General features: G+C 39.5%; 1 protein-coding gene across 1 annotated transcript in view; it reads left to right on the top strand.

Annotated features, from left to right (window-relative positions):
• The window catches only part of LOC101852308, a 39,611-nt gene extending 12,133 nt beyond the window's left edge, over nucleotides 1–27,478 (top strand). The window contains exons 5-17 of the mRNA XM_005093581.3: nucleotides 285–2,466; nucleotides 5,221–5,351; nucleotides 6,401–6,447; nucleotides 7,039–7,201; nucleotides 7,682–7,822; nucleotides 10,832–10,968; nucleotides 11,690–11,805; nucleotides 12,417–12,514; nucleotides 13,512–13,577; nucleotides 14,134–14,241; nucleotides 14,602–14,697; nucleotides 19,034–19,126; nucleotides 20,595–27,478. Coding sequence (XP_005093638.1) covers nucleotides 285–2,466; nucleotides 5,221–5,351; nucleotides 6,401–6,447; nucleotides 7,039–7,201; nucleotides 7,682–7,822; nucleotides 10,832–10,968; nucleotides 11,690–11,805; nucleotides 12,417–12,514; nucleotides 13,512–13,577; nucleotides 14,134–14,241; nucleotides 14,602–14,697; nucleotides 19,034–19,126; nucleotides 20,595–20,645 — 3,429 coding nt within the window. The 3' untranslated portion in view covers nucleotides 20,646–27,478. The remainder of the gene's footprint in view (nucleotides 1–284; nucleotides 2,467–5,220; nucleotides 5,352–6,400; nucleotides 6,448–7,038; nucleotides 7,202–7,681; nucleotides 7,823–10,831; nucleotides 10,969–11,689; nucleotides 11,806–12,416; nucleotides 12,515–13,511; nucleotides 13,578–14,133; nucleotides 14,242–14,601; nucleotides 14,698–19,033; nucleotides 19,127–20,594) is intronic.
• The last annotated feature ends 336 nt before the right edge of the window (nucleotides 27,479–27,814 follow it).

Genomic DNA, 27,814 nt, shown 5'->3' with positions numbered 1-27,814 from the left:
AGTAACCACTGTTCAATACTGTTCATTGGAAAATTAAAATATTCAGACAGAGCTAGCATCGCCGTATTTGCGTATTTTTGTAATTACAAGCAGAACTAGCTTCTTTAACGTGACCGTATCGCTGTTCCGAGAATACTCGTAGCCCGGACTGGTCCTCGTTACGAGTATACTCGTAGCCCGGATAAAAAGCGTTATATCACTTCTTCGGCACGAATTTGACCGTATTGTGTTGCAAGTGCCGTAAACTCTTACTAAAACACTCTTGTCCATTTATTTGTATTCAGGTCTCCCAGTCAGCTGCGTTCACAACATCCTCTATGCAACAGTCTCAGGCACCAATCCCTGTCCAGGCTTTGGCAGACTCAACCACAAAACCAAAGAGAGTCCGCAATCGCAAGAAGAAGTCGGAGAGTAACCCTCCCCCAACCAGCCCCACAAACACCAAGAAATCCAGCGTTATGTCCATGAATCCCAACTCTGCCCACAACAACCAACAGTTGCCACAGCATCATCAACAACATCAGTCTTCTCACATTTTAAACATGCCAGCTACCTCTCTCGCCAATATTTCCTCTTTGCCGCTGAACACTGCCCAGCTCAATCAAAACAGCCAGCAGATGCAGCCGCAGCAACAGCAGACTTTTAGGACAATTGCTGGCACCAACCAGTATAGCTCTAGGGAGGCTCAGAGAGCTCACACACCCTCAGTGCAGCAAAACTTTTCTGCTCAGGAGGACCAAGGTCATGGGTACAATCCTATACCCAGTCCAAAGCCCCCTGGGGGAACAAACCAGAACGTGATGAGGTCTCAGAGAGACTTTGCCCTGCCAGGAAGGGTTCCCAGTGAGAAATCCTCTAACTACAAACAGCACCAAAGGAAGCCAAGTGGTGACTCGTCTTCTGACCCAAGCAATGCCCAGAGCAATCAGTTGTACAGGTCCAACATTCCAGAGAATCAACAACAACAGCAGCACATTCAAAACTACAGAGCTGGTTTGATGGGAAATGGTGGCCAAAGGGGTTCTCCCATGCCGTTGGACAATCGTGGAAGTGGTGGGGGAGGGAGAATTTACTCAGAACATTCAGCCCAGCAGAAGCTCTCCACCCAGCTGTCGCCACTGGGACAACCATCGCCCCAAGGAAGTGTGGCTAGTGACTCGTTCAACAACAAAATGCCTAGCGCTGCCACCAGCCAGATGATGAACCCAGGCATGTGTCAATCACCAATGAACTCTCGTCCTGTGAGTGTAGAGCCGACTGCAGTCATGTCCCATGGTGGTTACAATAACAGTCAACAGCAGACTCTTCAAGAGAATCAGGACAATGGTCAGTTTCAAATAGACTTTGGGGGTCCCCCTTTCTTGGAGCAGCTGGTGACACCCATGGCTGTGCCGGCCACCAGCTACGCCCACACTACTGCTGAGAGTGGGGAAGTTGTGTTCACCACGCTGGTCACACCTGCTGAAAGTGCACGTCTGCAGCAGCAGCAGCAAACGCCTCTACCACCACCACCCCAGACCTCGGCTGAGAGTGATGCCAGCTTCAGGCCGACCTACCGAGGAGAGACAGTGCATGAGATTCGTCCCATCGGACCACTGGGAGGGCCTGTGCCCATAGATGATGTCTCCTTCAGTTCTTTCTTCGCAAATCAGGGTCAGGGGGTTGTACCAATCCAACAACAGCAACACCAACAACCAGTCAGTCAGCCACAGGAGGAAGTCAGAAGGAACCTGACTTATGTGCCTCACATCAGCGAAGATGATGAGTTGGGCCATTTCAACACCTCGTCCATGGCGGAACCAGTGCCTATGATTAAGAAAGAGGTGACTGAGCCAGCTGCTCAGAGAAAGTTTCACCGAGACTCTTTCCAGGACTCGTTTCTGAACTACCTCCAGGGTCACAAGCAAGAGACCCTGTCCAGCGTGTCCACGGCTGCTGTTACAAAAAAGCCTATGTTGCCTAAATATATCCCTGAGCCTCGGAGGCCACGCCCCCCTCCACCTCCACCAAAAGAAACAATCACCTTCTCTGACTTTGAAGAAGGTCACGGCCATGCCAGCCTCAAGGGGAAGGACCTTCTGTCCAGTTTAAGTGACAATGACAATTCTTCTCAAAAGAGTGAGAGCGATAAAGAAGGTTACTCGGTTCAGAGAACTAGTGAACTTGCTGTGAAAATAACCTTACCTAAGAATAAGAAAAAAAATAAGTTTGGACCCTTTGCTGAAAATAGCCTTCTAAAGGAGAGCATGAGGAAAAACAAAGAGGCAGCTAGATTTAAAAGTAAGAAGAAAAAAGGCAAGTACAGAGAGGACTCTGATGGCGAAGAGTATGCACCAGGGGATATGTCAGAGGAGGAGATCATTTTACAGGAGGAGCCAGTAATCAGAGAACCCACACCTCCGCCAGTGAGAACCTCCATTGGTAGAAAGGCGAAAGAGAAGAGCATGGAGAAAACCAAGAAGAGAAGTGAGTATTGTTTTTTTAAATTACCTTTTACTATTCTCTTTACTGAGATGGATATTCAATCAAACAGTGAAACGGCCACCCATTGTTAAGGAGAAAAGTGGCATATATAACACATGTGACCATCTTAGGCAGGACTGGTTAAAATGAAGAAAGCAAAATCATTCTCTTCTGTGGTCTATTCGGGGCTGATTTCAGGCTTAGGGCTGTTGTAGGGCTAATTCAAAAGGGTTCTTGTTTGCTTTTGAAAAATGGAGGGGGGTGGGTGTACTATGTTGTTTTTTTATGCTGTTTTGTTTGTTTTTTAGTTAGCTTTTTTTTTTTCTCTCTTTTTTTTTTTTTTTTTTTTTTTTTTTTGTGCAAGGATGAAATAAATGAATGTCAGATGATGAAGACAGAGTGCCATGGTAAAACAAACACATGGGTCGTCACCACTTGGAGAATGAACGACGCTTCCCCCTCAAGTTCACGTCAACGTCCATTGTTACTTTGTTAGAGATTAAGTCAATAAAAAAGTGGCCAGACACCTCTCATACGATTTGTGCATGAATTGTGGGCGGGGGTTATAGGTTATGACGGATCACAGGCTCTCAAAAAAGCTACGTTTCCCTGATCTTTCCCTGTTACCCATTTGTTTAGGTTCCCTGAGTGGGTTGCTTTGGGCTTACCCCTGCCTCGTTTGCCTTCAGTTTTGCCAGTGAGAGCTAGATGTTCAAGACCCTTATTGAGGTGTCCCAAAAACTGCATTTGTTGTTTCCTGATTGTTTTTAACATTGAGCGTCCCACGTGGGCTTCATCAAGCACTACCTCAATTGATTTCTTTTCCTTCAACGATACTCTTAGTAGTCTCCTAAGAAACCACAGTTCTGTTGCTTCTATTTTATTTTCACTGTCTCTTGTGATTGTCCAGCATTCACAACCATATAGAAGGGTTGACCATACATAGCATTTCAGAGCTTTCATTTTGGTGGTCATTTCTCTTTTTCAGGATTGGGCTCATTTTATTGAAACTAGCCTTAGCCATTGTTTTATTTCTGTGGAACATTTGGCATCAGATGTTATCATATATCCTAGGTATTTAAACTGTTGGACTTGTTTGATCTTTTAACCTTTGCTAATGAGATTACAAATAGGATTTGCTGCTTTTTTTGGATATTACCATGCATTCTGTTTTCTTTACATTCAACACTATTCCTTTACGTTCACTTTCTGTTACAACAGTATCTAGAAGCAATTGAAGGTCCTTTTCTGAGCCCACTATTAAAACTGTGTCACCTGCGTACCTGGTGTTATTAATATTTTCTCTATTTGCTTTGAGACCTGGACATTCTTTTATGTTTCCAAGGATTATTTCACTGTAGATGTTAAAGAGGTCTGGTGACACACACATCTTTGCCTCACTTCTCTCCTAATCTGCTTATATTCACTGTATTCTCCATTAATTCGTACAGCAGCGTATTGGTCCCAGTACAAATTCCTGATAATTTTTTTATCTTTTCCATCTATCTAGCTTTTCCAGTATTTTAAATTGCTCATCATGTCTAACTTTATCGATCGCCTTTGAATAATCTATGAGAAGCATAAATACAGACCTTTCTGTGCTTCAATACATCTTTCCATTAACATTGTTACGATGAATACAGCATTTCTGGTGCTCTTGCTTGTCAGGAACAAAGCCGAATTGCATTTTAGATATCTCTGGTCTTACACTTTTTCTCAATCTTCCCATTATTACTCGCAGCAATATTTTTGTAAAATGACTCATAAGGCTAATTGTTCTCTGCATATCACGCTCAGTGGCACCTGGTGTTTTAGGTAAAGCTTTAAAAACTGACTTCATCATATCTTCTGGGATCTCACCGCTGTCATAGATAGCATTTAGAAGCTTTGTTGTTATTTCAGTGCCTAGTTCTTCAAGCGCAACAATCACTTCAACTGGAATATTATCTGGCCCTGTGGCTTTTCCTTGTTTCATTTTCCTAATGGCAGCTTGTACTTCTGCTTTCAGTTTTCCATATCTAAAGGCTAAAGGCGTCATATATGAAGAAGAGGTTAAGATATACGACTATAAAGTAGTTTAAGGAGTTTAACTTGCCAGAATTAAATTGTTTTTGTTTTTTTTAAGGAATTTGATGCAAAATGTAGAAAAGAGTCATAGTCTGACAGTGTAAGAATAGAATCAGACCTAGATATCAACGGAAAAAATTAATAGGCTTCGCAGAATTTAATTGCTTACAAATATTTTGTTCTCGGTTATATGTTGATGAAGTCCATCATTGAGAGAACCCAGTATGCAGCAGAAAATGTTTTACAGTTGTCAACTTTTCCCACCCATCCTCTCAATCTGTTTTCATAAGACTTTTCCATGTGACTTCCTTTATTTGGTGCTTTTCTGTCTGTTGTCTTTGTAAAATTTTGAAGCTGTCAGGGTGGAAATGGCAATTGTAGTCCACATACTGTGCTGACAGTCTCTTTGCTTTTAAGCTGTCAGTGTGGATATTGAAAACAGGATTTAAAAGGGTTACAGTTCAGATTTTTATGGAAGTTATCATGGGTTGATGAAAGTGTAGGTATGCATTTTTGTTTTTTCCCCCTCCCATACAGTTGGTTATTGGCTCCTCTGTTGTGGTCTGCTCCGTATACTTCTTTTCAGTGTAATTGTTGTCATCAGTTTGTTCGTGGTGAAATGTGGCCATCCTCATGTAGAGACAACGTGAAAGTATCTACGACTGTACCCGGTTCTCTTTTATTTTGCAGAAAAACACACAGAGTCAGGAAGCAGCGAGGATGAAGCAGCAGTAGCGTTTGCAGTTAAAGGCTACAAGAGTGATGACTCGGACAAAGACTACGACTCGGATAAGGATCCAGTGTGGATGCCGTTTGAAGTGGTATGTCTTGATTACCCTTTCTGTGCTTCAGTATAATTATGTATGTGAATTGTTTTTACCAAATGTAGAACTTGTAGCGCATCATGAATACTGACATGTCAAATATTGTGGTCCAACAGGTCTCGTTATACTTTTAGTAATATAGTACAGAATGCCTGAGATTGTATTGGTGGCAGATTAATTTGATAAATTATGATAAGTTAGTTGAGCTAAGTTTTCATTTAGAAAGCCTAAATGTCTAGTGTGCATCAAGAGTCGAAAGGCTTAAATAGGTTTTGTATGATTGTTTTGATGTGAAACTTTCAGTTTGAAGTGTAGGTCAGAATTAAATATTTTGAAATTGATGTGATTCATGCATTATAAAGGCCCAATTACACATGCAGTTCGTTCATTGACAAACTGACAGTTTAACCTACAGACCCTAGATCTGGGGCATTCGTTAAACTGACCTTTGTTGACGAGAAGTTCTGTTTAGACATACAGTTTTTCATCCTTAAAGTGTCAATCTCACAAAAAGAATTTGACTTGGTAATCCAGTGTTACATTGTGTTCCCCATGTGATTTTTACTAATTTTGGGTAGCTGATCACAAAAATCTGATCATTTTTAAAATTTGGCCAATATTTAGGAACATTTTGGAACATTTTTTCAACTCCACCTTTGGGCAAAGAAGCCGCTCCCTTGTCGTCATGCCTTCAGTTCGCCTGCCGGCAAATATCTGGTGGCTGTACTGAGTACCCTTCGATATCGAGAAGATTGCTCGTTTCCATGCTCAGTTTTACCAGGAAGTTGACAGGATGCCCGCCATTCTTTCGATATCGTACAGTGTGTCGATCAATGAACTACATGTAAATGGGGCTTAAGAAAAATTGTTTTCTTGTGTAGATATTTATTAATATGAAGGAAAGATTATGAATGCATTTTCAAAACTGATGCTTTATATCAGGTCTGTCAACTGGTTGTTTTTGGGGGGGGGGGGGGGGGTTTGGGGGAGAGGTTGTGTCTTCCATTGCCATGTAAGCATTGATGACTTTATCTTTGGTTTTTCAGGACTTGAAACAAGGGCATGATTATGAGGAGAAAAGGAAAAAGTCAAAGTGAGTCACTTTTTTTATTTCACGTATTTGGATTTGTTGTTTAAGGTAAATTACCTCAAGACCCATATTTTGATAACCATAAGGTTGGAAAAGTTAACCAAAGCACATAAGGGACACATGATATTAGTTAGGAAGAAAAAGAAATTGTGGTCAAGAGATGAGGAATTTGTTAAGTTACCGGTTGCATATTTTCTTTCCCTGCGTCTACATTGTAAACCTTGAAATAGCTGGTACATTAGTTTTTGAAAAGGTTGGTGTTAATCCACTTCTTTATGCCTGATTGATTGTACTGGCTAAAGGTTTAGGTGTAAGTTTTTTAAAATAAATCTGAATGTTTACATCCTTCTTTTAAAATGCTTAGTCCTAAACTGTTGATGACTTTGTTTCTTCATCATGCCTTGGGAATGACTTACAATGTGCTTAGCATCACATGAGTTGGAAGACCTCATTCCCATGGTTTGCAGATAATACTTTAATGTAGGAAGTCCTTTTTTCAATTACAAGTCCGCACTGGACTATCTTCACTATGAATTTTAATTTGCAACATTCAGATTCAGGTGATTTCTCAATGGTTTCATTCTCCTACCACAGGAAACCTCGGCTGCGTTTACCCAGCAACAAAAGCATCCGCACGTTGCCGCACAAAACTGCAGTAGCCCCTGTTGGTCCTGTAGGTGTTGCGAGTGCTGCCAGAAAAATGCTGGTCAGCACAGCGACACCTGCTGCTGGTCACTCCAAGGATGGAGGGTTCAAGGTGAGATGGGCGTTTCTTGTCCTTGTTGTCTTGTGAAAGAAGATACAGTGATTCAGGACCATTCTTTATCAAAGTTCTGTAGGAAAGCACATCTTGGTGAATCGTGACTCTTGAACAACATTGGTGTATGTACCAATTTTGAACACTGAATATAATCTTCTAGTTACTGGCCTCTTTTTGGTTGATTGTAAATGTTGTACACCCCAATTGATCAAAGGGAGGCGACTGGCTTTTTTTATCTACCTGTCAGTGTCAGCCCACGCAGTGTGATATTTAATAGAATATCTTTCATGTATTAAGCCACAAGTATTGGCATCTACTCATTTAATCATAAAAATCAGTGTAATCAAGGTGGCGGTGTCATTGTAATGTATGTTGCTACAAACACAAGCTAGAAGTTAACATTTGACTGTGGTGCAATTGACAATACATTGCATAATGGCATTACCCCACTGATGTGTCTCTTGTGTTTGTTCCCAGATTGGTCAGTACATCATTGAGAAGAAAGATCAGCAGAACTATGAGTCGTATCCAATTTGGAGAATAGAGCAAGGCAATATGATCCGCAAGTTTGAGCTGAGAGTGGAAGATGGTGTCATCCGACATTGTGCTGTTGGCACGGTAAGGCTTTGAAAGAAAACTAACTTTTGTTTTGTACTTATGTATCTGGATAATAAGCAGTAGTGCTTCCATGTCGTCGGGCTCATAAGATAATTGCCTACGTCATTTTTTACCGATTTGGAGTTTTTGGTTCTGAAATAAAGAGCAGCCAACTTGTTAATATTATTCACTTGGACTAAAGAACAATCCAATTATAGAATCAGTTGAGTGTACCAAAATTCAAGCGTTTCACAGAGTCAGTTGTTCGAAAGAAACAGTATTTTCTCATTTTCTCAAATGGCTAAAAATGACTCTTGCATTTGTCTTATGTTCTTATGAGCTTGACAATGTGTTTAACTCTTTATATAGCAATGCTAATCGGGCTTCCGCACTCAGCCAAAATTTGGTCCCTGTTTGCGGGTAAATTTTTGGACCGGGTCGGAATAATAGTGACTAACTTTCTCAAGCTCGGTCTGCGCTATTTCTGGACCTATGTGAATGAAACTTGGCAACTAATCAGAAAATAGGACAACCTAATCATATGTGGAAGTCAAAGTTTGTACTCATAAATTAACCTATACTTTTAGTGTTGGAAACACTTTCGTATCGGGTACTTGGCTCTCTAGCACTCCAATTAATTACTGAGATATTGTCGATTTTCTTACTGCATCAGCTACTGCGTGGTCTACTTTTAGGAGTATTTTCCTTTATGTGGGTCATCCATATTTTGCCGACCTTTACAACCCCATAACTTTTTTATTTACGAACTAATTCTTAAAATTCAAAAAGCATAATTCTTAGAATTGAATACTCTTTCTTATGTACCAAACAAAAAAAGGATAAAGCTAAATATTAAATTTTCATTTGCATTGCTACTTTATCTCCGTGGGGGGTAAACCCACAATGCCGGGCCCCTTCTTTGGTACTAAATCTAAAATTAAAAATAACAAAAACGTCATTAAATGGGTCATTAAACAAAACAAGTGAACCTATTTTGATATTTCTTCATCTAATGAATGAACTCCCGATAAAATGTGCCCGAGCAGCTGTCCGTGGCTCACCGGCACAGGGGTACCGACCTCAAGCCACTGGGAGCAGCTTGCTGGAGATAAAGAGTTAATGCAGCAGGAATCTTTTTTTTTTTCTCCCTGAATTTAGCCATGACATGGAATGACTAGTGGAAATAAATTTTGCTATTCAAATGGCTTTTTAATGGCTGCATTGATCGACATGAGGTTTTCGCCAAAAGATCCTTTAAAATATGCTCCAGATCATGACACCCTTCGTTTATTCAGTTTTGAGACAGTTTTTTCTCAAAAAGCTAAATTTCTTTATTTCGCCGATCGCTTTTGTAGACCAACACTTCTGTCTCTGCAATTTTAGAAAATCCGCCAGGTTTGTTTATTTCAAGTTGTACTTCCGTTCGATATTGTCGCGCAATACTGAGCACTATTTTTTAAAGTGTGCGACCCGTATAGATCTAGCCTCTTGTTTTCTTTTTTTACTTGGTGCTAAATTCAACTGTAATCCTTTCGTTTGGTGCCCATCATCGCTTTTTCTGGACTCCTTTGTCTATTATATATTTGGCAACTTGGAAACACATGTGTCACTTTTTTCTCAAGATGTATTGCTCCATTCCAGTAGAGTGTAAATATAGTAGGCCAATGACTTTCAGTTACTGTTAACCGATCATTCTTTTCATCGAAAGGGGGCTGAGCTTGCAGGGGCGTGGCGTCACTTTCAGAGAAGGTAGCGCAAAGAACAAATTTATGCACAACGAATAGTATTGCCTACTTAATACAGTCCTATGAACTGTAGACCTAGTATATACGCCTCTTCGTTTAATTTTAATACAGATATAGGGACACCTACCTCCATGCGAGAAGAATAGATAAGTGCCGGTACAATCTTTTATATATAGAGAGAACTGATGATAAAGAACCAAGTTCGGCGCTCAAGATACGCACAATCACATCACATCATAATTGTTCACACACAAAACAATATCTTCCCACGGATCAACAGAAAAGCACACATTCACAGTCAAGAACAAGCATGCACTATTGCCCTCGGGGCGACTTGACATAATGACCCCATTCCCTGATTCATTTGCAATTCTGGTTTCTAGAAAGCAGACAATAAAACCTATTGTTAGACAGTTCGCAACCATGCCATTTCCAGGTAAACTACCACTCCATTCCCACCCACCCCCCACCCCCATACAGGCGCCAAATCCATCTCGGCCCTTTGGCCCAACAGTACAATCTCTTTGTGTGATGGGAGTACCTGTTGTAGCATTTTTGGTTCTGGGTGATTTCTCTTGTGTCTTCCGTCAAACGTGTGGATGGGGTGTTAAAGAAACTTTTTTGCTATTCTTGGAAAGAAAACCCTGTTTTCAACTGATTGAATCAAATAGTTTATAGATCATTTTGAATTATTTTGACCTGACTTCACACCTAAACAATGAACACCAAAATGGGTTCTGGCAGAGACAGCGGTTCAGGTAGCGCAGATCTGGGCTCGGCACCCTCGGTGACGTCAGACGTAGTAAACGAAAGACGCGGGGAGACCATTGCGACCGGCAACGGGAGGCTTATCCGCCCTCCTCCCACTAGCCGAATTATAGACACCTTAACTAAAGACCGGCATACTTAGGGATGAACACTGAATAAGAGATTTGTTTGAAGAAAATATTGTGATATTTAGTTAAGTTTTGGAAAATCGTATTCCCTTTTTTGAAAATCCTTCTCCATTTCAAAGGGTGGCGCCATGGGGCCATTTGCGCTTGGAGAGCCACGCCACTGTCAGCTTGTAATATTATAACTACAATGTAGTTACTCCTTTTGCTGATTCAGATAATCAAGAACTTAGTTTTCTTTAGTGCAATAACTTAGTGTCAAAAAAGTTTCTTTACAATGCAACAGCTTTACAAATTTGAACTTTTTGATTAGACAGTCACAAGTTTATTGTAAAAAGTAACATTGCTCCCAAATCAACAGTTGCTGTATTCTTTGCTTTTCTGAATTGTAGTTCTCCACGTGGATGAAGTCGATGGAGAACCAGTTTGAAGCCATCCAGGTGAAGGAACTTGCGGGCAAGAACAAGTCAGAGTTGATGGTGGTAGAGGTCATGGAGGAGAGTCGGCCCAAGCCCCCAAGTGATGGCAGGTATGACTGGTGGCTGTGTATACTTGACGGTGTTCCCAGATAGTTCAGATGTACACCCATTCCCAAATACATACCCCTTTCCCGAAATTGTATACTTGCCAGTGTGATTGAGGGCAACCCTTTACTTGCCAGTATTGGGAGACATTTGGTGTCTGTATCAGCCTAGTGACTAAAGGGCAATTAAAGTGGCTGAGTGGGTGGTTGGCAGGTGCTCTTGTGTGGTTTGCTCCTTCTTTCCCATCAAACTTCTTTCGACTTTGTCTCTCCTCCTTTTTTTGTGTTTGTAACTCCCTTGTAACACCTTTAATCTTCGGCACTTATATGACCTTATTATGTTGCAATTGCGGAAAAACTCTTACTAAAACTAAACTAAAAGTGGCTGAATTAGGGCCGTAGATTATTTTTTTTCTCTAAAAATTGAAATTCTGACTGCACAGACACATGCTTCAACAAAATTAATTTTCCAGTTTGTTAGAACAACCACTGTTAGGTTTGGTCTCTTGTTCTTCCCTCTCTCTCTCACACACACGCGCGCGCGCACACCTACACCCTAAAAAAGAAAAAAGGGTGGGAGGGAAAAGATCTATAGTTGCTTTGGTGGAGGTTGGGGGTTTGGAGGGTTTCTGTAGTGTGTTATTTGTTCAAATCAGCTTTAACAGTGGAAAGATGTTTTAAAAAATCAGCCATGAATACATTAAATTCGTTATTTTCCTTTTCACAGACTTGAAACGCGGTATGAAGATAACCCGTTGGTTGACACTTTCAACATCTACCTACAAGTTTTCCTCAGTCAAGCCCTGGAGCCAAGTTTTCTTAAAGCAATTATTGAAACAGATGGTGAGGAACATTCCTTTTTTTCTTGTAAAGAATTTCATTATTTTGATTTAAAATCAAATTTTGAATGAGTAACCCTCTATGCACTCTCAGTTTAATTTTTAAATCTAAATCTTTGTCCCTATTGTGCGTAAGCTGTTTATCATTTTGTACGTGAGACATAGAAAAGATGATGGTTAATTTGAGTAATTTGTTGGGGGTGGGGGGGGGGTTGTTGTTGGGTTTTTTTTATTTGATTGTTATGTATTGAATTTATTAAATGTATTGTTGATGTCTTCAAGAAGGCCATCTGAATTCCTGAGAGAGGAAAGTGCTCTAGGTTGAACTACTTGATAGTCAGTAAGTTTTTTAAGTAACAGAATCTTCGCAGGAGGATTTATGTATACAGACGGCAAAGAAGGAAATTTCTCATCTTGTTTTAAGGAACCCATGGTGGTGCTGCTCAAAAAAAAATGTTTGTGTTTCTAGAAAAGATGGCAAAGTGATGTTAATGGAAAATTGTCATATATGAGATATTTTACGTGTTGAGCCTGTATGTGTGAGGTAATAGTTTTCTTGAAGTCATTATACTTATTCTTCCCTTACGCTCCCTTGCCCTTTTCTCTGTTTTACAGAAAAATTCTATGTGGATGCTTTGAATCAAATTGACCGTTTGATTGGTGTCAAATGTCAGGAAATAACAAAGATTACACAGTGGAAGAAATCTTTTCAGGTAACATACCAATAAGCCTTCAATTTTAAATTATTGCATTGTTAATGATAGTAATAATTTAATAGTGTGCAGGTACATTGTCACAATTATTGTGCTCACTTCTACTCAAAGCTTGGCTCCATGTGCTTTAAATATTATTACTATCATAACAGGGGCTATTACTTTCCAAAACTTTTCTAGCTTCCTGGGAATCATTCCGTGTGTGCCACCATTTTACAGGTGCTCACACTTCAATATACGATGTCTTTCATTGTCTTAGCCAGGTACCTCTTCCCACCTGTTGTGATACATTTATTGAGTAGCGGTTAGGTGCTGGGGTTTTTCCCCTCTTCAATTTGTATGTGTCACTACGCGGTGGAATCAAGAGCTCATCAATTTTTTGGCACATGGAGTTATTGGTTTCATCGTACAGCGTGTCCATTTGCCTTGCTTTTGATGAAAACAATACCCATTTGTCTTGGATACAAGTTAAAATATTTGCGATTGAAGGTGGGGTCGCCTGGTTTCAGAGGTAAAATTAGCGAGAAAATGGCTGCCAAAGTTAAGTTATTTTTCTTTAGCTTGAGAGCCTGTGGAAACTGAAAATTTACATCTTTTATGCTTTTAATCAATGTTTTTTCAGTAAAATCCACACTGAAATGTGTTTTTAATGGGCATAAAAAGTGTTGAGCCAAAAAGCAAAAATTCGATAAAAATTCCCAAACCTACAGACAAACACCTAATTTCATGTGGCTGCTTCACATATATGTACTCTTGAGTGCCTCATTCTGCAGTGAGTCGGATTATATTTTTATCGAGTACAACTCGTAGAGAGACTTGAATTTTGTCCAACTTGTAGCAGTCAGGATTGCTGAAATAATGTCAAGAGACCTTGACCAGAGAGTTGATCGGGCAAGGTTTTTAAGCTGTAGGTAGTTTACTAAGTTTTACCTGTACATCTTATTTTCTCCATTGCATGTTATTATTTACTCTTTTTTTTTTTTTTCACTTCTGTTAGGATTGTCTTCATAGAAGCCCACTCATGAAGGAGATTGACCGACCAAATCTGAAACAGCCTTGTCAGGTAAGGTTTACCTTTCGTTTGCTCAAGAACTATGGTCACTTTTAAAGAAACGTGTTTCGAAAGCAGATATAGTCTTTATTTTGTTTAAAGAAAAACGGTTTTAACCTCTTAGCACTTGGAATCAGTACCTTGATTTTTTAGTCCTGTTGCATGAATCTTTTGTGGAAGCATTCGGCATCAATTATACATTCTAAATGATTTCACTGATATTTGTAATTGTGCCTTGACACAGAGCTGTAAGAAACTTGGCGAGACAAATCTCGAGAAAATTGTTCATGGTGTATGCCCTTTGAATTGTGATGATTGATTTCTGTCAATTGTTGGTTCCTCATTTACATTTTCCTAATCGAAGAGGTCACTGGTCACCTTCTCTGTACCACTGTGAGTGCTCTCACACTTTCAGGGGTCAATTCTCATCTGGTTCTGGGCCTTGTAGCAAGAGAGGCTGATCTGCAATGGGGATGAATTCATTGTTGGCAGATTTCAAGTTCATGTGTGTGCCCATATTTGGATCGTTACATTTTTATTTATTATTTTAATGCTTTTCCCCCGACAGGCTTGTGAAAACTCCAGTCCACCAACCATCAAGTCTGTGCTTTTGAGTGGACACCCATACGACAGATTCCTTCTCACGCCTATTGGTGGAGGGTCTGACATTGCTCAGGTACGGACATTATTTTAAGAAGGACCGCTTGAGGTTCCAACAAACCATGCTTGTCTTCTTGGGGGGGGGGGGGGGGGGGGGCATAAAAACGAACAGCTGCTAATTGTAAGACTCTGCCCTACACTGTTTTGAAAAGTGACATGTAACACAATCTTACCCTGAACAGTTGAAATGCCATGGGACATAATGGTTCTCTTTGGATTTCCCTGGATGGACTGTCGTGCATAAATATTTAGGACAGCATTTTTTTAGAGTAATTACAGAGGGGCTTCTCACTCGGAGAAGTGTAAGTTTTTTTATTTCTCTGATTCTGTGGTATGTAAGACTGACTTCAGATGTTTGTTTTTCTTTTCTTTGCAGGAATTTATGATTGGAAAAACTGCCGCCCATTATGTTCGTCCTTACCATACGTTGTACCACTACAAGTACTGGTTGCGACGGCGCTGTGATACTAAGGTGAGTGGGTTGAATTGTTTGTGGTTCATCTGCCAGTAGTCTATGTGTTAAACAAGTCCACATGATGATTGTAGTGTCGGTAATTTGTTGGAAATACAGTCAAACCTGCCCTGACGGCCACCTGTACAAACGGCCACTTTCCATTTCCCCCCTTTCGTTTTTTCTATATAATTTGAGTAAAACGGGCACCTGTCCGCCGCGGCCACCATATATTAAAACACAACCCCTATCACACTAAGCAATAACACCTGTCTTTAGACGGCCACCTTAGTGACTCCATTACTTTTTGTCATAAATTGTGCATTGGCCTCCGGGTTGTGGGCAAGCGGTTCTTATTCAATAACCTGTCGTTATTGTTAGGTAGCCCCTCCAACCGATCATGTTGCGTAGGCCCCTCCCACTGTTGACCAATAGGTAGGAAACAAATTTTCAGCTGCTAGTGCGGGAAGCGTGTGATCCCTCATAACCCATAAGCCCCGCCCAGAACTCATAAACAAATCGTAAGTGAGATTAGTGGTCACTGTTTACCCTGTCTAACAAAGTAACAAAGGACGTCAATATGAACTTGTGACTGAAGCGTCGCTCGTTCTCCGAGTGGTGACGACCCATGTGTTTGTTTTAACATGGCACTCGGTCTTCCTCGTCTGGTACATTTAGTTTTATTGTCAGCCTTGTCTAAAATCAGCAGCAAAATAAAGATTACGAACAAAATACAAACCAACAAACAACAACAACAAACAACAACCACAAAAACAGCAACAATGTGGCTACTTTCGATTGGGACCTCAGATGGGAATGGTTTATTTTCTTCTCCTTGACCAGTCCTGCTTAAGACGGCCACCTGTCTTATATGGCCACTTTTTTCCTTGACATTGGGTGGCCGTCTTACACAGGTTTGACTGTAAATGAATCTACACCATTGAAATTGTCCAAAATGGCCACCCATGTCGAGGAAAAAAGTGGGAAATGCTGGTAGGTACAGTTGGTTGTCTTTGACAGGTGGCCGTACACACACATACACACACACGCACAAACACACGCGCGCGCAAACCTATTCTAACGGCCACTTGTCAAAGACAATCACCTTTACAAACAAGTACTTCCCACTTATCTCCTCGACATGGGTGGCCATTTTGGACAATTTCAATGGTGTGGATTCATTTATTTATTGGCTCACTGAGCCGTGATCCCAAACATAGACGAGATGACATTTTCGTATTTTTTCCAAGTCAGCGATCCAATAATACAATGTAATTCTTGCATGGAGCTTTAGTTAAATCATATTCCTTACCAGAAATAAAGATTTCCAAAATACAGAAATATTTTAGATGAAAACTTTCACTTTGGTGACCAACTAGAGGCCTAGAGATCCGATGACGTCTTTTCTCATTGCTTATTGCCATTTAAAAAATACTAGATCTTGGTATGTTTGAGAACTTTGCCAGCCAGTATCATAATAATTATAGAAAATATAGATATCTAGATAGTCCTCATATTTTTGTGTTACTGTAATTTATTTTTGGTGTTGTTTTTTGTCTCGTTCAGTGAGCGGAAATATTTTTAAAATTTGTCGGAAAAGTTTTAAAGATAAGTTTAAAATGTTTAAATAGGAGAAATACATCATTATCTCTGCCAAAAATGAAGCCACTAGCTCAATATTTACATTCCTGAAAATTATTTGAAATATTGCAAAAAATGGCCATTTCAGGGGTTGAAGCCTCAGCTAGTTTCCTTGGGAAAGGCGCTTTTAAAAAGTTGGCCATTTTGATGGGCATTATTGGGGATGGATGTTAAATTTGGAGGTCCTTAACTCACAGACTACTGGGCCCTTTCACCAGTCACTAGCGCTGAATACTGGCTCTTTGGAGGGGGGGTGGGGGGGTATTTCAAAACACTATCGCAACTCTCAGAATCACCATATCTGTCATGACGCTGTGGAATCAGGCGCTCGTCAATTTTTGAGCATTTAGAGTTATTGAAAGCTTATTGATTTGCTTTGCTTTCAGTGAAAAAAATACCAATCTATCTTCAGTGCTTCCACTCTTACATATTTTTACGGAAATCCGTACTTTCTGCCAGTTCCGTATTTGTTCCTCCTTCATTGTGGACTCCCTCCGTAAAAAAAACTGCGACAGCGTAGGACTAGATATCTACTGAAATTGCGTAGCAAAAGATCCGTACTCGCCTTCGTATCGTCTTGTATAAGCTACGGATATTTACAGTGATTCTCTCGACAATAAGTTAATGTTATAGAGACCTGCCAGATTATGCATTTCCTGCAATCAGCCATTATTCCGCTATGCCCCATGTGTTCATTGCAGGTTGGTCGGCAGTACATTGTTATCTGCAGATTGATCAAAATCTGGCAAACTTTTTGTGCCAATTTCCTCCTTTTTATCATACACTCATTCCGCCTATCTTCGGACTGTTACCGCGGCTGGAAAATATGCGCATTGATCAAGGAAATTGACTTTTGATCTTAGACAGAAAATTACTGTTAGAAAGAAACTTGTTTGCAAATTTATTGTTTAGATCTAGAGAAATTATTAATGCGAAGATTCTACGGAACGGGAACGTGATAAGGGCCGCGATGAAATTATGCTATAACTACTAAAATCAAGAATAATTCGAAGAGGTGTTCCGAAGTTGTGACATGCAACATTCAGAAGTGAAAATTGTGGAAAATTAGGGTAGCCTACGCTGGGTAACTATTGTGAAGGTGCACATATCTATTCATTATTCCCAGGTTTGCCTTCTTTCATTCGTGCGATGACAAATTAATTGAATTATAGTAGCAATGGAAGGGGAACCTGCTTTTAAACATTGCCTGCAATGGAAAGATATGTAGGTGAAAAAAATCAAACATGACAAAATGTTGGCAAACAAATAAATGTTTTGCATTGTAGGCAATCTCTTCAAACAGGCTCTCAAATGCCATTTTTAACCCTCTAAAAGCACTAAATTTCAATTTCTTCTGGGGTTTCGCCCCCTGAACCCTGACCGGAATGCTGTCCCTGGACCCCGGCAGAATTTTCCTTACTTTTCAGCTTCAGCTGGTGGAAGCACTGTATCTTGAATAGAAGTCAAGATATTTACAATTGAAGGTGGTGAGGTCACTTGATTTCAATGGTGAAATTTGCTAGAAAATGTCCGCCAAAGTTTGGTGACTACAATAGCTAAAGAGTCCTTGAAAACAGAAAAATGACATATTTTGTGCCTCGAATCAATGTTTTTCAGTAAAATTCACATGTTTTTGTATAGAAGTTAAAAAACAAAAAATCATTTTAAAAATGCCAAACTGGCAGAAAAATGCCTGTTTATCCAGTTTCGTTATTTTGACGAGCACCTGATTTCACCACGATGCCTCACATATAGTAATGATTTTTTTACATAGTTAAGTTATATTCAAGTTTAATCCAATACAACAAACAAAAGTCTTAATCTAATGCTTTATTTTTTGGATTTTTAAAAAATTAGCTTGAATTTGACTTTCCGAAAAAAAAATTCAGAGACATGACAGATAGAATGAAATTCACAACAATAACAATAATAAAAGTTCAAAATGTTCTTTTTTATTTGTATGGACGTATGAGTGTTTGGTGAAGATATAAAAGCTGGGCTGTGCATTGATGCAGACCCATACACTGAATTACATGAGACAGTTGTAGGGCACGAAGTTTTGATTTCATTGCACTAATAACAACACCACTACTAGTGCTAGATCTTGCCCTAAAACTACGACTTGGGCCATGTTCTGGTACATATCCAGGGTCCTAACTATCAGACACATCATATTCTGAGTCACTAAAAATAGTAAAATGAACAGAAACATCGAAAACAACAAAGAAAATAGGTGATTCGTGTTCATGCGACTTCTTTGACCGTTATTTCGATGCAACTGTCAGCTGTGTAGGAAAAGTGTAGCGCTAGTTCCTGTTAGTTGAACTTTAGATGAGGTGACTGTCCTTCACCTTCAATTGCTTAAAAACTACTTACCTCCCAACTTCCACCAAACTCGGCACGAAAGGAAAGAAGTGGTAAAACTAGCACTGGAGTCTGTTTCCGTACATGTGACAGGAGCACAGTTTTCGAAACAAAACAGCAAAGTCCGTCCCGTCTGGGATCTGTACCAGTGAATCAGCCACCAGTCCCGTAGTCAGTGAGTTTAATAGTGTTATAGGGGTCATTAAAAACCAATACAATACCGTTTCAAATGTCAGTGGATTTGTGTTGACTTTTTTATGGCAAGAGGATTTTCTATTCTTTTTTTTTTCAATTAGTCTGCTTGTGCTGAGTTTCTGAAGAGGTTTCCTCATTGCTTCTGTCTTTGTTCCAGGTGAAAATGATCAAGGAAAGCAATAAAGGGAAAGATGTCCCCAGTGAGAATATTCTGGACAAGTGTTTGGAGAACAGAAACTGGGTGTTACAGGTGAGGTGGTCTGCTCATTTCTCTTGTTCCCAAGATGTCATGATTATCATAGCTGCCACTTTCCCGCTAAATAGCGGAAACTCCACTTCATCTAGCTTTTCCCGCTACTTTCCTCCTTCCTCCGCTGGACCGCTCTCGGCCACAAATTGCGATACTTTTTTTTACACGCGGAAAACACTGAACCGGGAGAGAGACGAAAACGCAGCTTGCGCATGTCCGCCCGTAGCTTTCTACTTCCGTTCTTCTAGGCCTAGCGTTAGTTTCACCAGAGACTGGTTTCACTTTGTTTATTGTGGAGCAACAAAGTGTTGATTGGGCATCGGGACGTTAATGCGCCGAGTTGTCAATGAAAACGGCGGAAATTCGAGAGAAATTGATGCTGAATGCAAAAATAAAAGGAGCTGAAATGAGGAAGAAGCTGCCGGTGCGACTTGAAAAGTTCATGAGAAAATTGAACAAACCGCTTGCTGCACTTTGCGTTTGGTGCGATAAGAAATCGCGGCCCGCGGCACTCCTGTACAATTGCGGCCCCGTTTGTTTACATGACGGCTAGATTCTAGATCTATATTGTGGCTGTTGATGAAGTGAACACTGGATCTAGATCTAGATAATCTATCTCTAGATATAATCTAGATTTACACATATTTAGATATCAGATTCTAGATCTAGATTAGATAGCCTAGGCTATAATTTTAATTCAGGTTAGATCTACACTCTACAGAGGGACTACTAAGTTAAGTGCAAACGGGACTGCAGTTGTACAGGAGTGCTCAGTACAGCGGCAGAGGTGTTGCCTCCTTGATCCAATACTGCGCGCACTCTACATCGATGTACAAGTTTTAAGTTGAAAGAAATCTATAAGACACCAGCTTGCAACAAACACTGGATTTTTAGTCACCAAGTCTAAACTGTGTCAAATTGACTCAAATGCTTGTTAGTCTACTTACTGCCTTTGTTGGGTTTTTTTGTTTGTTTTTTGTTATGTTGTTGGTTTTTTTCAAATACATTTTAATTCAGTTGCCTATGGTTAACAAATATGACAGTTTTCCCTTCCAAAACCATAGGCTAGATTTTCCAGTATATATTGCCTCTGGATCTCACTGGTTTTACTCCAGCCTTCGGAGAGCGCACATCCGCCTTCGCATGAATTTCCTCCTTTTTTGAAATTCCTGAGTGACAGCTATGCATTATGGATGAAAAGAAAAGAGGACAAAGCACTATTTAAAAATAATCATCTAGTTTCTATTTATTTAAAAACTTGGAGTTGGGATATGACCAGTAATGGGGCACACATTAAATTGGAATTGCATCAAAAGAGCAATAAAGTTGGACAAAAAGGATTTTTGCAACCGTGTATTTGGTCTCTCAATGTCATTTTAGTCCTCAACTGATAGAATGTTTTGTGGCCTACTTTTATCCAAAGTTCTATGCTGAAGGTAATTGTTATGAATTTTGTTTCCTTTCTCAGCTCTTCGACGACTTGATCAGCCTGCTCCGGTTTGAAGACACAACGAGATAGAGATGACGACCGGGTTGTTTATACCTTTTCTGTGTTGTTCAAGATACCGGCTGTTCAGCCTCGTTGTTTTATACTTTGATGCATTTCCTTTTCTTCAAGATGTTCTTCAAGTACAGTACTGACATGTCTTGCTATTCTGCCTATAAGAGAAAGATGTATTATATATTGGACTAATCAAAGTATTTTGTACTTATAGCGATTGTTGTGATGGCTGAAGTGTTACTTGTGATATGTGATTGAGTGTAGATTTCAGCAAGTCTGATTTTTCTGTTTAAAGAGAATAGGTCTTCAATGTAATAGATGAGACCTCTTATACTATGCCTGAGATGAGTTATGGGGCAATACACTCTTTATCCCATGTCAGTCTGACAGTCTGTTCTGTATCCATTGTATCTTTCAATTGAATTTTTCAAAACGAAGTTTGACGACTGGGAATTAATGTCCCACTTCACGCAGGCCCGTGAAGCCAGGAAGGAGCCTCAGTATTTCACATCTAAACCCAAGACAATCTGGCAACCAATCAGTGGTGGGAGTGTAATCTCGTGTGTTGCTTTTGAAGATACCATAGAAGATACAGAATTTTAGAAATGTTCAATCCAACATAATGTAAAAAGTATTCTGTCTGTGCTCACCATTGTTTCCTGCATCTGCCATAAAGGGTTGAGGAATTTTTTGTTATAGAGATGAAGAAAGTTCTGCTTAGAAGAGCTCTGTGGCCAGCTAGAAGTAGATGTTATGATGATCAAAGGCCTGCAGAGAATGAACAATGAGGTTAAACATGGGATGGCTTTTCCTATTTTTGTGCATATGATTTTTTGCTTGAGTAGTATTATCAAAGAAAAACAACCTCAACTTCAGGCACAATTTAAGTAGTTCTTGTGCAGCCTCAAGGTATGGGGTCCATCATTCACTTTTTTCATTGTGCGTCTTTGACTGTGGTATTATAGAAGAAGAAAAACACGGAACAGCAAAGAAGTTTGATCCTTGAGTTTTTAGTCTTTTTCAGCAACTATCTGCTAGGTGATGTTACAGTACTAAGTCAAAGCTGAGAAATTGTGCCCTTATGGATCGACCAGACTTTAAAATTGTGTTTGTTTGAACTGTGTATTGTCAGATCTACCAGTTATAACAATTTTGTTGTATCTTTGCTGCAGTTTGTTCCTATTTTTCAGGTGTAACTGGATTTTTCTAATTATGAAACACATTGTTTTCTTGTAAAAGAGGGTTTGCAGTGTATGATTTTTTTTCCCTATTCTTGCAGCCTCTCAGAAATCTTGACTGTACTGTACTACTCTGTCTCCAAAAAGCTCTTTTCTTTTAATCAGCTTAAGGTGATGAGAATTGTAAATATATTTTTGCAGGAATTTATTAGGCTGACATGTCCCCTAGTGAATAGAATGAAGGTTACTGCTGCTGAAAAGAAACTCTGAGAAAAGGAGATAGATGACCAACCACAAGATAAAAACGACTATAGAGGTTCCGCACTAAAATCGAAACACGTTTGTTATGTCCTCTACCTTCCCCTTCCAGATCCCAGTGGTAGTCGGCTGGTGAGTTGTCTATCAACAGAAGAATGTTTTTGTTTACAGGTATTTGAGGCTTTTAACTGGTTCTCCTCCCATACCATAATATCACTGACCTTTCCAACAGCATTGCACTTATGGGGTTGGGGGGGTTTTTTTTGTGGTTTTTTTAAAGTTTAGTTTTCACCATGTCCTCATAGTGGGTGGAAGCTGTCTTTGTTTGTCCATGTTTATCCTTTTGCACCTGAATATATATATATATATATATATATATATATATATATATATCAGATTTAGTAAGTGTTTTGGCAATATGGCGCCTTTGAGTTGCATCTGGCATTTATACTATGTTATAAATTAAAGTCAATAATGTTCTATACCCATCTGTACATTGTACTGGTTGCACCCATTGTTTTGATAGCTTCCCCTTCAGTATTGCATTTTCGTTTTGTTTTACACACTAGCCCAGTGTGATTCTACTGTGTTTCTGTTGTGTTGACCCTATTTGATAGATGATTTATATTTCACAATTGCAAATGTTATCCCTTTTTTTTAAAATATCACAGAGAAATGAATTACCATTAATAAAAGGGTTGATAATATTGGTTAACCTTTGTACTGTTCTTAAGATTCGGGGTTCACACTGACGTCAGTTGGCCAGAGTTCCCTCTTAGTTGGTGATTGGTATTTATCATGTTTCTAAGGGGTGGTTGGAAGGTGCTGCTGGTAGCTCCTAACTGTCCCCTATAGCTGATATTTCTGTTCAGGTCTTGTTTTCTGAGACACTAAATTACATTATTGTGTTGATGATGTGAACCTCTTGGACATAGCAAACAAATAGATGTTTTTCTTAATCTTTCCTACTTTCCCACCATCAAAGAAAGTTGTTTGCTTGTCTGAAAGTCAGCATATAAAATTTAGGTAAAGAAAGCCAGGGCTATTTTACTTAATTTAAGGTAACATGAGCTTTAATTAAATGATGTTTCCATTTTTTTGCCGCTTCTATTAGTTTCATCAATCACAATTGCAACATGTTATGACCCCCCTCCCCACCCTCCTTGGCCTCCCAAATTTTGAATCGGTGAGAATGAGAGGGACATATTTTTATGGGAACGAGGAGTGGCATGGTAGTTTCTGACAATTCTCCTGTACAGTTATGATGCTGTCACAGTTCAAGTGGGTTTTTCATCTTGATGGCCTTAGAACATTATAAGAACCTGCCCATGGCTGGACTTAATTGGGTTCTGTCTACTTCCTATGTTTATGTTGTTAGTATATGCTATGGGTTTGGGTTTTTTTAGAAAACATTTCCTTCCAATTGTATTCCTATGGTTAGCATGGTAAGCAAGCTGGGCTGCCAAGGAAACTAGTCAGTCTGAAGTTAAAGCTCTGTTTTGTCGATGGTAGGTAACATCACCCAAATGAGTCGAGAGCACTTTTTTCCTCTCTTTTGTGCGCCCCTCCCCCCCAAATGAGATGGTACAAACCCCTCAAGGACCAGGAGAGAGCACTGTAGACATGAGTTCCCAGGGTTGGTTTGTGTAAGTAGTACTTTCATGACTACTTCACTTCTGCATTTTGAAGTGGGCTTACTGCAGCGCTCAATATTTTTTATTTTCTTCTGGGAAGTGGATTTCTACGGTTTTGGGTTGCCTTGTTTGTGGTTTATCTCTGCATTATACGGATTTATTATGTTGGGGCGACGGTTGTTCTGATGTTTAGAATGCGTACAGGTTGGTTTGTGTGCGGCAGCATGTTCACTCAGATATATATATTCTTCATGATTTTGTTTCACAATTGATGAATTAAGATATTATTGATTTAAAGTGACCTGTAAAGAATTAGTTTGTTTGGGTGGCTTTTCTTTGTTAATATTGATATTATCCTGGCTCCAAGCAAGAATGAGTGGATCTGGAAAAGGCTGGGACTAAGTACTAGTGGCAAGCCTTCACTGTTGTCTGTTTTTGTTTTTAATTCATTTGTCATCCCTCCATTTTTTTGTTTTCTTTTAGGTGTCACAATATCACAGTGTTTTAGAATTTATAGAATGTCCTACAGTGATGCAAATATTTTAATATTGCCCCTAGGGTAGTTGGATGATGGGCGCTCTGGTGTTGTTTGCTCCTTTTCATTCTTTTTGAAATGGGTGGTTGACAGTTGCTCTGGTGTGGTTTGCTCTTTCTTTCCCATCAAACTTCTATCGTCTTTATCTCTGCTTTTTTTCCCTATGTTGTCTTGACACATCTCTCTCATCTTTGTCACTTCACATTACTTAATTATGTTGCAAGTGCCGTAAAACATTCTTTTCAGTGCTTCTAATGGGCTCATCTCCTCTTAATAGAGACATTTTGTTCACTTTATTACAGTCAACAGTGACTTAGCACCAACATCAAGCTTTAGATGATCAAGTGGTTGAGATATCAGTCAAAATAGAAAGATATATTTGGGATTCATTTTTCCTGTTGATTTTGTCATCACACCAGAGAGCTGGTTGTACATGCACTTTGAAGAGAAGTTGTTCAAGTAGTAACGAGAATTTACAGGGAAAAGAGCTGTTTTGTTCAGTGAACATGGATGGTGTTCAGCATGTTGCTGAGCAACATTTCGAGACCTCAATTTATCTGTCCTTCTACCTCCTCCTAAATGATCTATGTTGTATCGATTAGAGCGTAAAATATTTTCAACTTTGGTCCTTCTTCTTCTACATTCTTTTACTTCTGTCCATTTGCATTTCAGTTGTTGCAATGAAAGGTTTTGAGTTCGTTGCTGAGAGGAGATTAACAGTCAGTTGACACCAAAGTAAAGAGTGGTGGCTACCTTGTTGTTCTTCAGGTACGGCTTGGCATCTCCACCCCTCATTAATGTAGTGTAGCTGCACGGCGTTAAAGATCCGAGTTCAATATCAGGTTGGAGAACTATATATCTTCTACTGGGATACTGTAAACCGCTCTGCATGAATTACACCCTGAATACGCCCTGTAAAGGTCAAGTCAAAGCAGCTCAGCTCCTAAATAATCAAAAGCAAAATTGTTTGTTTTTGAGGGAGGGTGCAAAACCTTCAGTTGCCTCAATCCTGCATTCATCCCAGCATGACACTCCACTAATGCTAGAACAACACACACTCGTGAGCCAAGATGCTCTGCTGATGCATAATTGTGATATTTACTTTAGCCTCTTCCTCTCCCCTTTTATCTATCTCTCTTTCCCTCTTTCCCTCCCTATCTTCCTCCCTGTCTCTCTCTCTCTCTCTCAATAACATTGACAGGTTGAGTCCTACGATGAAAACGAGCAGTGCATATTTTCTTACTAATCTTACCGGTTTGTGGCCACTTGTGACCTCTTGAGGCCTTTCTCTCTCTCTCTTTCTCTCCCCCCCTCTCACTTTAGAGCTTGTGAGCTTGAAGTAACATGTGTGAGTCAAGTTGAGTATTAAAATGAAAACGAGCAAAGATTTGCATGTTTTCTTACTGGTTTGTGGCTATTTGTCTCCTTTTCAGGCCTTGCTATTGTGAGCGTGCGGCAAAAATAAAGGAGTTAATTTACTTGTATGCCCGCACTTTCTCTCAAGTACTGCCTGAGAACATGTTACTGTGACCGGCTCTGGCCGTTGATGTGCACCAACCCTGTGCGTGCGCCAGGAACCGGACGTCTTTGTCTCTGATAATTATTTGCGTCAAGTGTTTTTTTGACCGCTGTTTTGCATTGTTTGTGTTTATGTAAATTTCTTATCGTCACTATTATCACCATCATTATCCACCTGCCTTATCATGTTTACAAGGAAAGACTTATAATTTTCTTGTAGATTTCATTTATGGCAATCAGACAGACATGTACATATGTAGTATGAATACATTATTTAGTTAAACACCTCCCTACTCAGAGCATAATGAAGCATTGCACCGGCCATGCAGGAAAACCATTGTACAGAGATCAGCAAGCACCTACTATTCCATTTACTCCACATGCTACTACTACTTTACAACAACAAGTCATCAATGTGCTAGGATAATAGCCCAAATCATGCTTCATCGAGGTCTTTTTTTTTGTTTTCAAACATCCTAATTTTGTGTCTTTTTACCTGACCATGGCTTTAACGTGGTTTTTGAGTGCTTGCTCTTGCATTTTTACATTGTGATCGGCCTTTGCAATTGTTTGAGGAATGTCAGTTTGAATTTTATGAATTTGGCCTAAATTTATTTTATGGTAGCATGTTGGCAGGCTAATTCTACTTCGGTACTACTGTGACTACTACTAATACGACTACTACAAGTACTACTACTTCTTCTACTACTCTAATCCTAGTTGCTGGTGATTACCTCAACTGGCTCTTCAAATTTTGTTTCTTAGTTTCTCTTACTTTAATCAAGCTGTTGTGGTATTGTTTGAGCTGTCCTTACATTACAACCCCAAAAGGACCCAAAATTCTTAATATGATCTCTCCTCATTTCTTCATCCTATATATGTGTAGTATGCATTATGTGGTCAACAGCTGCTACAGTAATACTGATTTTTTTCAAAACCTAAAGTTGTTATAGCTTGATGGTTTGGGCCTTTGAGCTGTTTTGTACACCTGTATTTGTTATTGTTAAATCAATTGTAGATATATAGGATTTGATTGGGGTTTTCTTTTGGGCGAAGGAGTTGGGAGTTATTTGATTCATATTTGATTTCAGATATGTGCCTGTTCTTTCTGCTGAGAAGGCAAAAAAAAGGGAATGGGGAATCTTCATGCTTTTACTATGAACTATGATGACTAAAAAACAAGATTCAGGATGTAGCTTTTGTCATTGTAATTTAAGAAAAACTATTGTTTACTATTGATATTTTCTAATGTTCAGTAGCAAGATAAGTTCCTGCACTGGTTTTCACTTTGTTCAGTTGTTTTGCAGTACGCTGCGGTTTTCTTTGATGTAGGTGTCACTAGTATGTGGTGATTCAGGGGGATTTTTCTTTTGTTTCTCCTTTTGCTTCCCGGGAACACATTGGGTTTGCTTGTTGATTTTGTTATTGGAACTAACTATGCATAATGATTGGTAGCGTTGTCAGTACAAGATCCTCGTTTGACTTTAAGGGATGTGTTTCATACCAGTTGTAAGTTAGGCCAGTAGTTTTAGCTCTTGTTAAAAAGACACACCAAGTAGTGTGTGGCATTCATGTTCAAATTCATAGTTATCTTTATGGGCACGTTCTGCAATACATACTTGTATTGTAGTTTTATAAACCAATGATATATAACTCTTGTTCTGCAGGTCTTTATGAAAATAAATCATTTTTTAATAGAAGAGCGATGTCGCTTTCATTACTTCAGAAGAACTTGTGTCTTTGGGTTTTTTTGTCTCTCTCGAAGTTGTATTAAATTGTTCTGTGTGCAGGTTTCATCAGTCGTGTGGTTTTTGTTTTATCTGTTTCTTTCTAAAATTCAAACCTGCTCAAACTGCCACTTGTGCAAACAACTACCTGCCACTCAATTGCGACCACTTGTGCCGGTGGTTGGAGGGCACCACTGGTAGGTCCTACTTCTTTAGTTTCCCTCTGTTGTGTCTGTCTGTCTTTCTTTTTTCCAGAATTAAATGACTATTACTGTGTGTTTTTCTCTTTACGCTGACAAATCAAACAAGCAACCACTTTTTTCCTCGACTATCAGTG

Source organism: Aplysia californica, unplaced genomic scaffold (assembly GCF_000002075.1).
Source record: "Aplysia californica isolate F4 #8 unplaced genomic scaffold, AplCal3.0 scaffold00066, whole genome shotgun sequence".
Taxonomy (NCBI): Eukaryota; Metazoa; Mollusca; class Gastropoda; order Aplysiida; family Aplysiidae; genus Aplysia; species Aplysia californica.
Note: the sequence above shows the minus strand (reverse complement) of the source record. Positions and strands in the feature narration are given on the sequence as shown.